General features: G+C 59.6%; 2 protein-coding genes across 4 annotated transcripts; both read left to right on the top strand.

Moving 5' to 3' along the window:
• The first annotated feature begins 550 nt into the window (after positions 1-550).
• Positions 551-10,432, top strand: XKRX (XK related X-linked). 2 transcript variants are annotated; one of them, XM_057396673.1, is made up of 4 exons: positions 551-988; positions 5,885-5,973; positions 7,933-8,192; positions 9,612-10,432. In XM_057396673.1, exons 2-4 carry the CDS (start codon positions 5,942-5,944, stop codon positions 10,355-10,357), a joined length of 1,038 nt encoding a protein of 345 aa, XP_057252656.1. In that variant the 5' UTR covers positions 551-988; positions 5,885-5,941; the 3' UTR covers positions 10,358-10,432. The 2 variants fall into 2 exon arrangements, with proteins under 2 accessions (XP_057252656.1, XP_057252655.1); XM_057396672.1 differs by having other exon boundaries at positions 5,637-5,973.
• A 1,069-nt stretch (positions 10,433-11,501) lies between these two features.
• On the top strand, positions 11,502-16,118 carry NOX1 (NADPH oxidase 1). 2 transcript variants are annotated; one of them, XM_057396661.1, is made up of 12 exons: positions 11,502-11,731; positions 13,538-13,648; positions 13,730-13,814; positions 13,889-14,034; positions 14,111-14,292; positions 14,407-14,545; positions 14,634-14,726; positions 14,827-15,062; positions 15,135-15,297; positions 15,399-15,545; positions 15,717-15,841; positions 15,931-16,118. In XM_057396661.1, exons 1-12 carry the CDS (start codon positions 11,687-11,689, stop codon positions 16,055-16,057), a joined length of 1,599 nt encoding a protein of 532 aa, XP_057252644.1. In that variant the 5' UTR covers positions 11,502-11,686; the 3' UTR covers positions 16,058-16,118. The 2 variants fall into 2 exon arrangements, with proteins under 2 accessions (XP_057252644.1, XP_057252643.1); XM_057396660.1 differs by having other exon boundaries at positions 13,730-14,034.
• The last annotated feature ends 535 nt before the right edge of the window (positions 16,119-16,653 follow it).

The following is a 16,653-nucleotide window of genomic DNA, read 5'->3' as shown; positions in this document are numbered from 1 at the left end:
GCTGTTGTTCACCCCATGCTGCTGATGGGACACAGCCCTGTCCCCAGTCAGCTCCTGTTATGTTGGGAGCAGTTGTTCCCATTATGGGACCAGCAGCAGTGCCAGGTTTGCAGGAAGCTTTTTGCTGTACCAGAATTAGCTGCACCAGGGCCAAAAGGACTTGCTGGAAGCGATAACGCCTGCCTTTGCACCTAGGGGTAGCACTGCCAGTGAGAGCCAGGCAGGGGCCGGGAAGAGGTATGACCAGAGGATGTTATCCATAGGGATTGCCACGTGTCAGGCAGCCCTGGAGGCACGCACAGCCTCCTGAGGGGCAGCAAGAGCTGGTGTCCCTCCAGCGCCAATGGATTTCCAGAGCAATGGGTGCTCTGCTGCTGTTAACACAAGTGCCCCGAATCCCTGGTGCCAGCGACTGGGAACCCCCGGGAGCCTGGAGCAGCTCCAGGTCACCTCCCCACGTACCACAATGGGCACAGAGGCTGGGAAACCCTCCAAACCCATCCCAAACCTGGCAGAACCCTCCCTTGAATCCCAAGTGGTGGCGTGAGGGCCATGCCCAGCTCCATGGGCTCAGGTTGCAGAGCAGAGACTGGCCCTCATCCCATACAGACACGCAGAGAGCAGAGGGAGCCCCTCATCCAGCACGGCAGGGACCCCCCGGGCAGTGCCAGTGGGTACCCGCCGCCTGGGTTTCCTTGGTGACTGTTGCCAGGTGAGAAACTCCGAGGCAGAATCTATCCTCTTGGTGGATAACTGGAGGTGTTCCTCGCTGGAGCCATCACCGGAGCCCCCCAGGGAAGGCTGTGCCCGGGGCACTGGGGCTGCTCAGCCCCTGGCATCGCTTCCCGGAAGGCAGCACGTGTTTTGGGGCTATTTCTGCCTCGCTGGAGTGCCGCGGGCGAGGGAAGGAGGCGAGAGCACAGGACGGAATTGGAGCACAGATGGACACGGGCTGGCGGGCTGCCCTGCCTTGGCTTCACTAGACCCTGTGAGTATGTACCCGAGCTGGCGTCAGGAACCCCGATGAGACCCCAAGGTGAGGGGCTGAGTGAGGGGGACGGCAGTGGCAGAGATGGGGAGCTTGCACATGAGGAATGATGGCTTGCAAGGGAAAGCAGTGACCAGTGCAGTGCTATGGGGGCTGCCTGTAGCATTTATCGTGGGGTGATGAAAGCCGAGGTGATGGCAAGGACAATAAAGCCTGGCAGGAATATTTCCAAGCTGTTCTGCTTTGCTTGGGATCGCATCGACTGTGGCCAAAAAAGCAGGGCGAGGGCATGCCCAGCCTTTGGGGAGGGACTCATCTCTCTGTTGAATGCCTCCGAGGCGGCACACGAAGGCAGCGCCGAGAGATGCGCCGTCCCTTTAAATCCCAGCACGGCTCTGGTGGTTACCGATAACCCGGATCGTACGAGCTCCTAAATCCCAAGAGCTAATTACAGACGAAGGCCCCGCGGTCAGGCTGGAAATGCAAGATAATTACAGCCTGTGCCACGCAGACCTGGTGGCAATGGGCACCGGGGGTGTTTGCTGGCACGGTGGCAGGGAGTAAAGCAGGATTGCACCATGGCTTCCACACCGGCACCAAGCACAGTGGAATCCGGTTGTGTTCCCCACCACCAGCCCAGCAACCACTCTCTGAGCTATTTTAGGCACAGAAAGTTGTTTTTCTAGAGCTCTCTTTGCTCCCCCTCCATCACTACCACCACCCCGCAGCAGGCACAGGCACAGGGGAGGTGTGTGCAGGGAGCTGGGTGCTTCTAACCCCATTTCCAGATGGGTGCTTCCCAGCCAGAGCACACACAAATTCCCAGAAGAGGCTTGGATTTGACTGGGGTCTGTGTCATTCCCTGGCGCCTGCGGAGGATGCCAGCTTTATGATGCCCCTTTGAAGGCTACAAGCCCTACCTAGGCTCCTACAGTGGTTTTGCTGAGAGCATTACAGTGCAGCGAAGGAGAGCGTAACCCATCCCTCCGGCCTGCCAGGATGCCTGGGCATGTGCAGTGCCTCCTGGCTGGGTTAGCAGGGTGAGCTGTATACTCTTACAGGAGGCGGGACCAGAGGAATCGGTTAATTAAAGTCATTTTAACCCTTCCTTCCCTGGTTTACTGTTACAGCATCACCCGGTGCCTGAGCTGGGACTGTACCCAAAGAGGCACCACCTATAACTATCGCAAACACCTATAAATGTGTTGAAGTTACCTTGAAGATGGTAACTCTTTCCTCGTTAAAGAATTGAAGCCAGGAGTGGCTTGGCCCATGCCAGAGGAGCACAGGGTGCCTGCTTTATGGGCCTAGCACTGCCGCGAGATACAGAGGGATGAGCTCCTCAGGGCAGCCATGAGTTTATATCCCAGCAGGATAAGGGGGAGAAGCTGCATGAGGAACTGGGCTGGTAAAAGCAGTCTCATGATGAAGTAAATGGAAAGAAATATTTCCCCAACCAGAAACTATTCCACAGACAGCTGGGGCAGGAAAATAGGCAGCTGAGTTACTGAGGCAGCGATGCAGAATCCAAACAGCTCAGGCTGTCAAAACCAGCAAAGCTATTTCCAAACTAAGTAAAGCATTCCCGGCTCAGAGATTCCTGGGAACACGGTGAGGTCCCTGCTCAGGGAGTGCGGAGCCCGGGAACACTGGTTTCCATCTCATCCAGCACGTCCTCGCCATCGCTCCATGCTGTTTAATCCTCCTCGGAGCGTGTTGCCGGGGTGGTTTGGGGCCGAAAGGGCAGCGTGGTCCCCACACCCCCTGCTCCACGCTATGTGCTGGGCTATATTTGGGAAGCCGGCACCGTGCGCTTGGCTCCGAGAGCCGCTCCGGGTCCTAGTGCGGTGCGGCAAGGACCGGAGTGCAGAGCCCGCGGGCTGCGATCCTACCTGGGCTCTTTAAGGGCTCTGGCAAGGAGCTGCCTCCCATTCCCATTTCTTCTCCTTTTACAGGAGCTGAGCCGCCAGGCATGTGTAAAGCACACACGGCTATTTTCAGAGCTGGAGCCTGCTCCCACCCCACGCTCAGCCCAGGCTCTCATAGGCATCAAATCCCGGCAGGCAGACACCCCTGCCACAGCCCCGTGTTCAATGCGTGTGAACACCGGGACTGACAAAATAATGCAGGCTGGGATTAAGAAAACAATGGAGCTGGGATGCTCTCCAGCACTGACATCCAGCACTGGTGGCAGGACTTTGGGAACCCCATGGCAGGCGGTTGGAACTGGATGAGCTTTAAGGCCCCTTACAACCCAAACAGAAGTGAACTGCGACCCATTGAAACCCCTTCACTTTCCTAAGTGGTCCTAGAGATGCCAGCACAGTCCCCGTCTGTTTGGCACCTTGGCTTATATCCTGATGGGCACTTCCATGCTAGTTCTGCATCACATTCACCCCATCCAGCCCCAGTTCTGCTCCAGGGTTCTGGCCCAGCATCCAGGCACTGCAGATGGGGACACAAGGGTGGGATATCCTTCAGTGTCACTAAAGCCGTGCTGGGATTGCAGGCAGAAGAACGGGTCCAGGGAGCGGCGGTGGCAATGGGGACAGGGTGTTTGGTGCTATCTGTGACACAGGGAGTGTTTATGGCCTGCTGTTTACACCGCGGCCAGGTAGGGTTAGGCTGGAGGGGTGACTCACAGCGTGCACCAGAACACAGCCCGCTGCTTGGGTCAGAAAATGGGATAATAGCTGGTGTGGGAAGCGCGGTGAGGCTTCATCCCGCCATTCCCATCATGGGCGCCGGCGCTCCCTGAAGCAGGTCTGGAATTCTTGAGTGCTTAAACAATTGCTCATTTCATCACGAAACAAGGGAAGATGAAATCATCAATGGGATGAGTCGGAGCCCAGGCATTGCTCAGCCGAGGGCTTGGTGCCCTGCCAGGCTCCTGGGGGATGCTTTTAATTTGGATAAATGGAAGTTGCATAAATGGTGTGAGTTGCCCCTTGCTCTGCTACTACAGAGGTGTGGGCACAGTTGGCAGTGCCCTGTCACTGTCTGAGTGCCCATCCAGGCCTATGCGCAGCTCCCATCCGGGTATCCACAGCATCCGGCTCCTTCCTTTGGATGCTGTTCCCTTTGCCCTCTGTCCCACTGGGGTTCTTTTTGGAGAAGCTGTTTCCAAAACCAGCTGGAAAATACATGATTGTCATACCAGAGCTGAGCAATGACACGTGGGTCCCTGTCTGCGCCGGTCAGGCCAGTCCCTGTGAGCTCATGGTGTTTGTGGCTTCCCAAAGCAGCTCCTCAGCTGCTTGGAAGGAAAAGTGCTGAGACCGGGATTGCTTCTGAGTGAGAGCTGCCATTGGGGAGACGCAGCCTTGGAGGGCTCAGATGGTTTCATTCCCAGCTTTGCCACTGATAAGCCCGGTAAAAGAGGGGGAACTTGTGTGGGGGGCTTGGGAGGGTTCATGCTTTTGGCTTGTATGGGGCTGGGTGAGTGATGGATGCAGCGTGGGCACCTCCCTGTGAGAAGGTCTGGCTGCTGAGGGATTTAAAAGCTACCTAAGACTGGAAGTCTGCCTAAATCAGGGGAAAACAGCTGACCTCAAACACTCCGTGCCTTGTCCCACCTCTCCCAGACAGCCAGCGTGTGCCCAGGCTGGACTGAGTAACCTGGCAGGCAGCGCATGCTTGGGAAGGCAGCACATGGGCATCATGGTGCCAGCACCACCGCTTGTGAGGGAAAGGCAGGGGTGAGGGTCTCAGTGCATGATGGGCAGAGCAGGGACCTCATGGCTGCGTGGTGACTGAGGTGTGGGGCTCAGCTTGCTGCCCTGGGCTGAACCACAGACACAGGGGATGTGGGGCTGAATGGTGGGCTCAGCAAAGGCTCCATCAGTGAGGTCATATATCCCATCACCTTGAAAGTGTGTCCTTGAAGGCAATGGGAAAAGCACCCTGTTGCTCAGCTGTAGGACAGTGTGGTCTTTACTAATTCCTACCTGGAGCTGGGAGCATCCAGGATGCAAGAGCCACATCTCTGCTGTAACACCCTCCCCAGACTTCGAGACCCACCCCAGCTGCCTGCAGACCCAAAGGGATGCCCCTGCTGCAGCTCAACTTGCTTAATACCAGCCTGCTCCCTGCCCCGTGGTGGGACCCCTCTGTCTCTAGGGATGAGAGCCCTTGCCTGGGTGGCCCCCCCATGTAGCGGCACTTTGGGGTGCTGATGGCTGCCAGGACACAAGGGAGCCAGGACTTCGCAGCGAGGTCCCAGGGAGGATGCTTGGGGGCTGCAGGGGGGGCTGGCAGGGCTATGGCTGATGGGGTTGTGGGTGCTGCTGGGGTGCCCTGGGCTGGTGGGGTGGTTTGGGGTGGGGGTCCTGGCCGTGTTGGGGATGTCCTGGAATGGGGGCACCCGGCAGAGGCAGGGAAGGAGGATCCTGGGATAGGGGCGCTGGGGCTCCTCGGGCAGGGGCCTCCACACGGGTGGGCACCCCGGTACCGCACCGGGAGGGTCCCTGCCCGGGGTGTCCCGCCCCCTGCTCCGGTCGGGGCGGGCCCTTAGGGCTGCCGGTGCGTCCCGTCCCCGCCCCGCCGGGCTCGGCTCGGCTCGGCGGGGCCGGGGCAGGGAACCCGCGGCGGCACGGAGCGGCGGGGGAGCCCCGCTCCGCCCTGAGCGCGGCTCCTCTCCCCTCTGCAGCCCGGGATGTGGCCGCGGCGGGGCTGAGCGGCCGGGCCGGGGCCGCGATGGACGGCCCGAGCGGGGGCTGCCCTCCCGCCGCCCCGCTGCGGCCGAAGCTGCCGCTCGGCATCGTGTTCTCGACGGCGCTGTTCTGCGGGGAGAGCGCGGCCGCCGCCGTGCTCTGCTTCTCCTACAGCCACTCCGACGACCGCTTCTGGCTGGCGCTCACCATCTTCTTCATGCTCTGCCCGTCCGTGCTGGTGCAGCTCACGCTCATCTTCGTGCACCGCGACATCAGCCGCGACCGGCCCCTCATCGGGCTCATGCATCTGCTCCAGCTCGGGCCCATCATCAGGTGAGCGCAGCGGGGATGCGGGGACCCCCGGCAGGGATGCGGGGATACCCTATAGAGATGAGGGGACACCCCCCCAGCAGGCACCGGGTGAGAGCAGGGTCTCTCCCGGCAAGCCCGGAGCTGCTCCTGATGTGTCCCCATCCTGTTCCTCCCTGGGGGCTCTGCTGCTCCTGTCCCATGGGGGTCTTGTGCTCGGCCACCTGCACCCGGTGGTGCCACGGTCCTCCCCAGGGGTTGCTGCCTGCTCTCCTCCAGGCACGACTCGGCTCTGCCAGCCTGTTGCATCTCAGCTGCTCTAAAGGCTCTTCCTACTGCTGCTTCCTGCAGCCCAACTGCTCCCTTTGCCTCTGGGTTTTGTTCTGTTCTTGCTTAGGCTGGGAGCACAGATGTAAATCCTGGCTGCGTGCTTGAGGTGACAGGGGTCCTGCCCCCCCCCTCCAAAGGTCCCCAGTCCTGGTGCCAGCTTTGGGCCGTGGAGAGAGGGGCTTGGTGCAGGAGTGGGGCTGGTGTGGAAGCTGGGGTCCGCTGAACCATGCTGGGAGAGGAGGTGGGTGTTGCACAAGCCAGAGAAGTGCTGATCTCTCACTGCTTGGGAATGCTGTGGAGCCTCCCTGGGCTGTGCCACCCCGGGCACCCTGCTCCATGAGAGCACACAGAGGGTGCTATGGGCAGCATGGCAGAGCCACCATCTCCAACGGGTCCTGCCCCAAGGGCACACTTTGGGGCACACCATGGCCTGTACCACACTTCCTGTGGCACCAGGAACAAGCAGGGTGCTGGAGACATCCTTGTTGTGATGTTTCATCTTCAGAGGGTACCGGGGAGCCTCACCTCGGTGCCATCAGCCATTTGATGGGCTGTGGGGGCACATCAGCCCATGCTGACCCATGGTGATGCATCAGATGATGATGATAGTACTTGGCCACTTGCAAGAGCCAGCCAGAGATGCTCAGGGAAGGCTGCTCGCTGGGCTGGTAATGGAGCTGAGAAGGTCTGGCAGGGCACTGGGACTGCTGGGACTGCTCATGGAGCCAGACTTTATGGACTGAGCCGTTTTCCCATTAGAGGTTGCAGTGAGCCATGAGCGTTGGCCTCATCTGGCAAGAGAACGTACCCAGAAACCTCATTCCATTTGGGTCTGAAACAGAGCAACTTCTGCTGCCCTAATGAGCACTCACAGATAATTACATCCCATTGGCCCCAGAGCCAGCTCATCCCTGGGTGGGAGCCAAGCCTCTTGGATGGGTCCTCCTCTGCTGATTGCCTCCAGCCCGTGCACCCCACTGCATGGCTGTGTGTGGAGGGGAGGGGGGTCCTCCCTCGTGGCAGGAACCCACATCCCCTGCGCACACATGAGGGTGTCCTGCGGGGAAGCGGTTGCGGAAGCGCTCTCTTATCTCTCCATGGCACACACAGCTTCACCCTGCGCTCCCCTTCCTGCCATCCCCACCAAGGAGGAAACGTAGAAGCCTTCTACAAGAGGAGAGATCAAAAGTGGTATCAGAAGCTTCTCTCACCTCTGCTTAGAGGAAGGCATGCTTTTTGTGTCAGTGAGGGAAACGGAGCCCAAGAGTGATGAACAACTTCCTGTAGCTCTCATTCTGAGAAGAGCTACGGTTTTGTACCCTGGATGCTGCCCTTCTTGCATCAGTTGTTGCATCCCTCGCTGGGGTGGTTGTTGTCCCCCTGCCCTACATGCTTCACCCTGAGTGCTGGAGCAGAGAAGTGACCACCGGGCATCCCCACGGTCCTGGTGTGACCCTGTCCTCATCCTGATATCCTGCCCTCATCCTGACATCCGAAGGCCAGGGACTGCCCGCAGCACTACTGAATGCTCACTCACATCATTTGGGCTGCTCTCAGCAGGGTCAGGGTCCATCCAGCACTGGGTGAAGAGGGTCTGGATGCACTGGGGGGGGGGCACATGAGGCTGTGGGTGACACTGCCACATCCTTGCAGGTGCATGGAGGCTCTGCTGGTGTACTGCTGGTCGGGGAGGCAGGAGGAGCCCTACGTCACCATCACCCGCAAGCGGCGGCTGCGGAAGGGCTACGAGGTGGAGATGGAGCAGGAGATGGGTCACTCGGAGCGGCGCCTGGCCACGCACCGCAACGCCTTCAAGCGCATGGCGGTCATCCAGGCCTTCCTGGGCTCCACGCCGCAGCTCAGCGTCCAGCTCTATATCAGCATCCTGGAGAAGTACGTCCCTGCTGCCCGAGGTAAGGGTGCCTGGTGTGTGGGGACCCACAGGGACAGGCCCCATAGCTATGGGTGGTGGTTGGCGTCCCACAGAGCTCTGCGGGGATGGTGGCCACTGGATAACGTGGAGCACGACCTGCACTCATCCATCCCTGGTTTGCTTTTCCCACTCTGTGCTCTCCACCTGGATGTGACGCTTGGGAAAGCGGGAAGAGCTGGACATGCTACTCCCAGCCCTGCTGCTCACAGATATCTGCACTACAGGGCCATCCATGCACCCAGTGGCCTGTCCCATGAAAATGCCATGTCCCTGCCCCACGTTGCTCCAGTCTGCAGCAGTTGTTGTTGTTTTCCAGCCAGCTACATGCTCTGGCTTCCTCACAGCCCCTCTATTGGATCTATTTCCAATGACAGAAATAGATCAAGTAGAAATAGATGGAAATAGAATAGAATGCTCTGGGTTCCTCACAGCCCCTCCGTTGGATCTATTTCTGCGCCTCTCCCAACAGCCGCAGCTCCCAGTCCCGCGCTTCCACTCCCAGGCTCCTTTGCCTGCTCCCAGGATGTTTATGAGCTCGGGGCTGGATGTGCCGGAGCAAGCTCTTAACTCCCACTTCGGCATGCTGCTGAGCCAGACACGCAGGAGCTCTTGCACCACAGCGGTGCAGCGCCTGGGGACGGAGCTGCCCTCACCAACCTACTCTGTGGCCGGGCTGGGAGCCCAGAGCTGTGCCCATGGAAGAGTGAACATGGGGGATGCCCCATAGAGACCCCCTCCTTGGCCATATCCCCCTGAAAGGGTGTTTTAGGGAATGGAAGCATCAGAGGGAGGATGAGCACCAGTGCCCCTCCAGCAGCAGATGCAGGAGGTGAATCCAGGTTGGCACATTCCAGGTCATTCCCTTGCAGCTCGGGTGCCTGAGCTCAGTCCTGCATCTCACAGCCATCACCACTGGCATGGCACAACTGGGACCAGATACTTCCCATTTGTTCCATTGCAGTTTTCCTGGCTGCAGTGAATGGGAGCAGCTGCCAATGTTCCGTATGAATGATCTTCATCCTGAATGATAAGACTAGGGGTGATGAGTGCAAACTTAAACAGGGGAAGTTCAGGTTAGATATAAGGAGGAAGCTCTTTACTGTGAGGGTGATGAGGCACTGGAATGGGTTGCCCAGGGAGGTTGTGAATGCTCCATCCCTGGTGGTGCTCAAGGCCAGGTTGGACAGAGCCTTGGGTGCCATGGTTTAGTGTGAGGTGTCCCTGCCATGGCAGGGGGTTGGAACTGGATGACCTTAAGGTGCTTTCCAACCCAAACCATTCTCTGGTTCTATGATTCTATCTTGCCCCTGGATGAGGCCGGCTCTCGAGATGCTCTTGGGGTGAACGGTGGGCTACAGTCCCCAGCGCTGCCTGACTGCTCTGTCCTCTCTCTTTGCAGCGGTCCTCATGGGCATCTGCCTCGTGTCAGTCACCTACGGAGCCCTCGTCTGCAACGTCCTGTCCATCCAGGTCAAGTACGACGACTACAAGGTCCAGCTGCGGCCGCTGGCCTTCCTCTGCATCGTGCTGTGGCGCAGCCTGGAGATCTCCACGCGCGTGGCCGTCCTCGTGCTCTTCAGCACCGTCTTCAAGCACTGGATCATCCCCATCGCCCTGGCCAACCTGCTGATCGTCTTCTTCATGCCTTGGGTGCAGTTCTGGCGCAGCGGCACCCGCCTGCCCGACAACATCGAGAAGAACTTCAGCCGCGTGGGCACCGTGGTGGTGCTTTGCGCCTTCACCCTCCTCTACGCCAGCATCAACATGTTCTGCTGGTCAGCCGTGCAGCTCAAGCTGGCTGATAGGGACCTCATTGACAAGTCCCAGGACTGGGGCCGCTTGGCTGTGTACTACGTGGCACGGCTGATGGAGAACACGGCCCTCGTCGTCCTCTGGTACTTCTTCAAGACGGATGTCTACGAGAACGTCTGCACGCCGCTGCTGGTGGTGCAGCTGCTCCTCGGCTACTGCCTGGGCATCTACTTCATGCTCCTCTTCTTCCAGTACCTGCATCCCTGCCGACAGCTCTTCCAGCACAACGTTGCTGACTTCTTGCACTGTGTTTGCTGTCGCCGGCGCCCGTCGGGGACCCCTCTGCACCTCGAAGCACCGTATGAGCCTGGTGTGAGGCACAGCATCGTCTGAGGGACAGCCAGCACCCGGCTATGGACGCAGAGATGTGCTGGCAGACGTGGCACAGACCAAGCACTGCTGGCCCTTGGTCCCTGCACATCCCACAGTGCCATGGGGACAGGAACGTGTGTGTGCCTGCCGCGCACATGGACACAAAGGACTTTGGGATGCTCAAACTGCCGCTGCAAGCAGCCGCTGTGCAGTGCACAGCCCTATAGGTGCCCTGACACCCCAAGCTGCCCGCTGCGGTACACACAGTGACCCTGGGGACACGGGGCCAGCGGGACTGTTTTAAGCAGTAAAGAACCTCTGCTGTGGCTGCGTGTCCGGGTGCTGGCACTGACTCATGTGAGGGTGGGACCATCACCGTCGCGCCGGGGCTGGCATGGGTGCACACCCATTGATTGTGCTCACAGGTACCAAGCAGGGGCTGTGCCAGTGGGTACTGGGGTAAAGGGGGAGCCCCACAATGGAGCCGGGAAGAGGCAGGAGCATGGCAGGACAGGGGCCTGCCTCATCCTGCACCTCCCTCAGCGTGGCCATGGCTGCGGGCCAGGCGCGAGGCGGTGAGGAGCAATCCTGCCCAACCTGTTCCTCCAGGCCCCAGGTGCTGTTCCCAGCCAAGCACCCAGCACCGCAGGGCTCAGGACGCTGCAGTGGAGGGCAGGCAGGAGAGGAAGGGTGGCTGGCACAGCAGCAGGGATGCTGATGTGACCCGGGCATCCCGGTGCCAAATCAGGAGTGTGCCACCCCCCTCCCCAGCATCCTTTGTGGGGTCAGCTCAGTTAGGAGGATGCTGGTGCCAGGCTGAGGGCGCTCATGGAGGTGCAGCACCGCTGGTGCTCAGTCTTAATTCACCCACCCTGGAGTGGATCCCTGGGTTGGATCCTGGCATCAGCACAGTGCTGGGATGCTTCTCCTCCTCCTCCAATGGTTTCTTGTAGCAAAGAGGCAGTGAAGGCTGGTGAGGAAGGCCGGGAGCAGCACAACAGAGCTGAACCCTCTGCACCTTCCTCCCACCAGGAAATTCCCTTCAGAAAAGCCCATTTTGTCCCCAAATAGTGCAAACATGCACAAGGAGCACCCTGATGCCCTGCAGCACCCAGCCATGGTGCCATAGGGAACCCCTCCACGGTGACTGTACCCATCCGGCGCAGGGGACTGATGTCAGGGCTGTCTGCCTGGGTCAGCCCTGCCTTCCTGGAAGGCGGCCTTTGAAACCAGCCCGCATTTCCTCAAAGGCTCCTCAGGGGAAAGTCCCTGAGGAGCTGCTCCCATGGCCGGGGCTGCCGCTGCCTCCATAAAGCCCCGGGCAGGCAGCACCGGACCTGACAGTGCACCATGGGCAACTGGCTGGTCAACCACTGGTTCTCTGCTGCGGTCCTCGTGAGTGTGTGGGGCTGGGGACAATGCAGGGGGCTATGGGGAGCATGGGCTGGGGGGATCGCAGGGGGAAAAGGGGGCTGATGGGCAGGGAGAGACAAGCATCCCCTCTGCTCAGCCAACCTGCAAAGCACCGGTGGCCAGGAAGGGATGGGGCTCCTAAAGCTTAAGGAAAGGGGGGATCCTGAGATAAAGCTTAAAAATGGCATCACTTGCCTGGCTGCTTTGGTTGGGAATGTCTTCTCCCCATGGGAAAGCAGAAAGCTCCTGTGAGAGCCTGCACTAGGTGATGGTGGACACTGTGGATGACTGGTGCTGTGTCACGGCATCACTGGTGTTATGGGGCTCATCTGGGTGGCACTGCTTGGAAGGAGCTGCAAGTGCATGAGAAACGGGGATGTGCAGCTTAAAATCATGGAATGTGTTGGAAGGGACCTTAAAGCTCATCCAGTTCCAATCCCTTGCCACTGGCAGGGACACCTTCCACTGGAGCAGCTTGCTCCAAGCCCCTGTGTCCAACCTGCCCTTGAACACTGCCAGGGATGGGGCAGCCACAGCTTCTCTGGGCACCCTGTGCCAGAGCCTCAGCACCCTCACAGGGAAGAGCTTCTGCCTAAGAGCTCATCTCAGTCTCCCCTCGGGCAAGTTAAAGCCATTCCCCTTGGCCTGTCCCTACAGGTCCTTGTCCCAAGCCCCTCTCCAGGTTTCCTGCAGCCCCTTCAGGCACTGGAGCTGCTCTCAGGTCTCCCCTTCAGGAGCCTTCTCTTCTCCAGGCTGGACCAGCCCAGCTCTCATCCGGTCATCTTCACTTCTTTAAACTACTTAAAGAAAACAACACAAGACAGAGGGGCTTTGGGAGCTCTCTGTGGCTGTGAGAGAGCTGCTGTGGGGTGCAGCAGGGTTGGGCACGGGCTGGCAGTGCCATGGGGCTGAAACTTCCTCCTCCCAGCGTCTTCCCCATGCAGCCCCAACCACCCTTGGGATATGCACCCGCTTTTCCTCCTTCCTTATCAGGGTGATGCACAGGGCTGCAGTGACCCAATGGTCCTTTTGCCAGACTCATCCTCCCCACCTTTGTCCCCATGTGCTGCTGCAGCTCATATGGAGCAGGAAGGGCTGCACTGTCCTGATGCACCCTCATGCTAGGGGCAAAGGGGGGTCCCTCATGAGGCCGCGGCTTGTCCCCGCAGGCAGCCTGGCTGGGCATCAACATCTTCCTCTTCACTTACTACTTCCTGTTCTTCGACCGGGATGCGCGGTATTTCTACACCAGGGCCATCCTCGGGGTAAGGTTTTCCCCTGCAGCAACCATGCCCCTTCCTTGTCCTGCCCTCTCCCAGCCTGCTCCATCCCAGTCCACAGCCCATGCTGGTCCCTGTCATGTCTCAGCCCAGCATCACCCCCTCCCAGTCCTTCTCCTTGCATAGGATTGTATAGGTTGGATAAGACCTTTAAGATCACTGAGACCAACTATTCCCCAGCACTGCCAAGGCCACTACTAACCCATGCCACTGAGGGCCTCATCTACATGGATCTGAACACTTCCAGGGTTGCTGGTTCCACCCACTTCCCTTGGGAAGCCTGTTCCAATGCCTGACCACCCTTTGGGGGCAAAACTGCCCTTTCCTGGCTCAGCAGCACCCCTCTTCCCAGTCTCCACCCCAGCATCACTCCACCTCCCATTCCCCATGTCAGCATCGCTCAACCCCATCCCGCCCAAGCCCCATGCTGAGCAGCACGGCTGCAGGCAGACGTACCCAACCTGTGGCATGGAACAGCAGCGCTCATCCCTCCTCCTTCTTTCCCCAGTCCGCCTTGGCATGGGCTCGAGCATCAGCCAAGTGCCTCAACTTCAACAGCATGCTGATCCTGCTGCCCGTGTGCCGCAACCTCCTCTCCTTCCTCCGCGGGACCTGCTCGGTGAGTGCTCCACGGTGGCACGGCCATCCCCATCCCTATCCCCATCCCTATCCCCATCCCAAGCCCCTGCCTGTCCCTCAGTGCTGCCGGCGGACACTGCGGAAGCAGCTGGACCACAACCTCACCTTCCACAAGCTGGTGGCGTACACCCTGGCCCTGCTCACAGGTACTGCCCTGCGCAGGCTGGGGTATGGTGGGGACCGGGAGGTGACCATGCAGTGACTGCCTGTCCCCTGCCAGCCGTGCACACCATTGCCCACCTCTTCAACCTGGAGCGCTACAACGGCAGCCAGCAGGCCACGGACAGCAGCCTGCCCGCTGTCCTCTCCAAGATGCACCTGCAGGGCAGCAACAAGTGGCTGAACCCCATCCACTCCAACCAGACGGTGAGCGTGACCCTGGCATCCAGCTCCCCATCACCACCAGCCCCTGCATCCCTAACCCATCCTGCTGTTCCTATAGACCGTCGAGTACGTGACCTTCACCACCATCCCAGGGCTGACAGGGGTCATCATCACACTGGCACTCATCCTCATGGTCACGTCCTCCACCGAGTTCATCCGCAGGAACTACTTTGAAGTCTTCTGGTACACGCATCACCTCTTCATCATCTACTTTGCTGGGCTTGTCATCCATGGCATCGCGTAAGGCCCTGGGCAGCAGGGAGTTGGGGTCCCCATTCCCAGTTGGCTTCACGCATTGAGGCTAAACCCTGAACAAGGGGACATGAGCCGGGCTCAACCTTCATCTCCCCACAGCGGGCTGGTGCGTGGACAGACAGAGGAGAGCATCAAGGAGGTGCATCCACACCACTGCGCCCAGTACCTCACACACAAGGACAAGCACTGCAACCATGACTGCTGCAAGGACCCCGAGTTCGGGAGCATCCCTGCCGAGGTAGGGCAGTGCTGGGATGGAGGCAGGGGGAGAAGCTCTTCCCTTTCCCTTGGGATGCTCCAGCCCTTTGCTCTCCTCCATCCCACAGTCCTGGAAGTGGGTCCTGGCCCCTGTCCTCCTCTACATCTTCGAGCGGATCCTGCGGGTCTGGCGTGCGCGGCAGAAGGTGGTTGTCACCAAGGTGTGTGGAGCAGGAGCACGTGTTGAAGCTCCTTGCCATGATGGCCATGGGGAGATGGACAGGAGCCATTCTGGGTGCTGAGCCCCATCCCTCCCCATAGGTGGTGATGCACCCTGCCCGCGTGCTGGAGCTGCAGATGCAGAAGAAGGGGTTCCGCATGGAAGTGGGGCAGTACATTTTTGTCAACTGCCCCTCCATCTCCCTGCTGGAGTGGCATCCCTTCACCCTCACCTCTGCGCCCGAGGAGGACTTCTTCTCCATCCACATCCGAGCGGCTGGAGACTGGACCGAGCGCCTCATCGACACCTTCCAGCAGCAGAAGCTGGAGATGCCCAGGTAGGCTGCAGCCCACTCAAATGGGCTGATGTGGGGAGGCCCAGCTTCTTATCCAGATCATTCCCTGGCCAGGATCGAGGTGGATGGTCCCTTCGGCACAGCCAGCGAAGACGTGTTCCAGTATGAGGTAGCTATGCTGGTGGGAGCAGGTATCGGTGTCACCCCTTTTGCCTCCGTCCTGAAGTCCATCTGGTACAAGTTCCAGCAGGGTGACCAGACCCTCAAGACCAAGAAGGTACGGATTTTCCCATGGGAGCAGCGTGGGTTCGTTTGACACGTCATCCTTCCATCCCTCCTGCTCTGCTCTACTGCAAGCAATCCCTTTCTGCATCCCAGATCTACTTCTACTGGCTCTGCCGGGACACAGGAGCCTTTGCCTGGTTCAATGACCTGCTTGCCTCGCTGGAGCAGAAGATGGCCGAGTCGGGCAAGGCTGACTTCCTCACCTACCGCCTCTTCCTCACTGGCTGGGACACCAGCATTGTGAGTTGACCATGGGCAAGGCAGGGACATGGGGTGGCCCAGGAGAACCATGGCAATGGCTTGCAGGCAGTGGCGTATGGTGGGCATCAGCACTGGATGCTCCTCCATGGTGGGGGACCATTGCTGGGCCCAGGGGTGGTGGCAGGGTCCTCACTGCCCTGCTCTGGCCAGGCCAACAACGTGGCGCTGCGCTTCGACACTGCTGTGGACACAGTGACGGGGCTCAGGCACAAAACCATCTTCGGGCGGCCCATGTGGAACAGTGAGTTCACAGCCGTGGCTGCAGCACACCCCAGGTGAGAGCAGGGCAGGGGGCTGAGGGTGCTGGGGGCACCCATCCTCCCTGAGCCCTTACCTGGTGCTGATGCCCCCATGCTGTGTGCAGGTCGGTGGTTGGTGTGTTCCTCTGCGGGCCGGGGGCCTTGGCGAAGAGCCTGCAGAAGTCTTGCCACCAGCACTCCAGCCTGGACCCCAGGAAGGTCAAATTCTACTTCAACAAGGAGAACTTCTAAGAGGCAGCCAGAATGGGAGCCCCGCGGGCAGGGGACCACGCATCTCACCTCATCCCCCGTGCCTGGGGTAAGCATCTCCTGATGGGTACATGCACTGAAGCCAGGCGAGACAAGGCAAGAATCCTTCTCCATGAGAAACTTGAGGGTCAAAGACTGCTCGGCATGGATCCCCATTGATAAACCAGAGGCACATGCTGCGATGATGCTGCTGCAGCAGTGGGAAGAAGCAGGAGCACCCAGCAGGCTGGGCAGAACTGTGGGACGGGGAGGGGACATGGCTGTGCTGAGCAGGCACTGGGGATAAGCGTGTCCCTCCGGGTTTAAGCAGTCCTCTGCGTGAAAGGGCACATTAAACCTGATTTCATTTGCACTAAAGCCTCTGTGTAGGTACTCTTCCCCCCTCTGCTGCGCTCGGGGGAAGACCCCCACTGCAGTCCTGATCCGACTCTGGAGCAACAGCACAAGAGAAGAGGGACTTGCAGTTGGAGTGAGTCCAGAGGCCATGGAGATGCAAGGGCTGGAGCAGCTCTGCTCTGGAGCCAGGCTGAGACAGCTGGGCTGGGTCAGCCTGGAGAAGAGAACGCTCCTGAAGGGGA

Source organism: Pezoporus wallicus, unplaced genomic scaffold (genome assembly GCF_028554395.1).
Source record: "Pezoporus wallicus isolate ANWC-B61680 ecotype Strahan unplaced genomic scaffold, APGP_CSIRO_Pwel_v1 contig_13208, whole genome shotgun sequence".
NCBI lineage: Eukaryota > Metazoa > Chordata > Aves > Psittaciformes > Psittacidae > Pezoporus > Pezoporus wallicus.
Note: the sequence above shows the minus strand (reverse complement) of the source record. Positions and strands in the feature narration are given on the sequence as shown.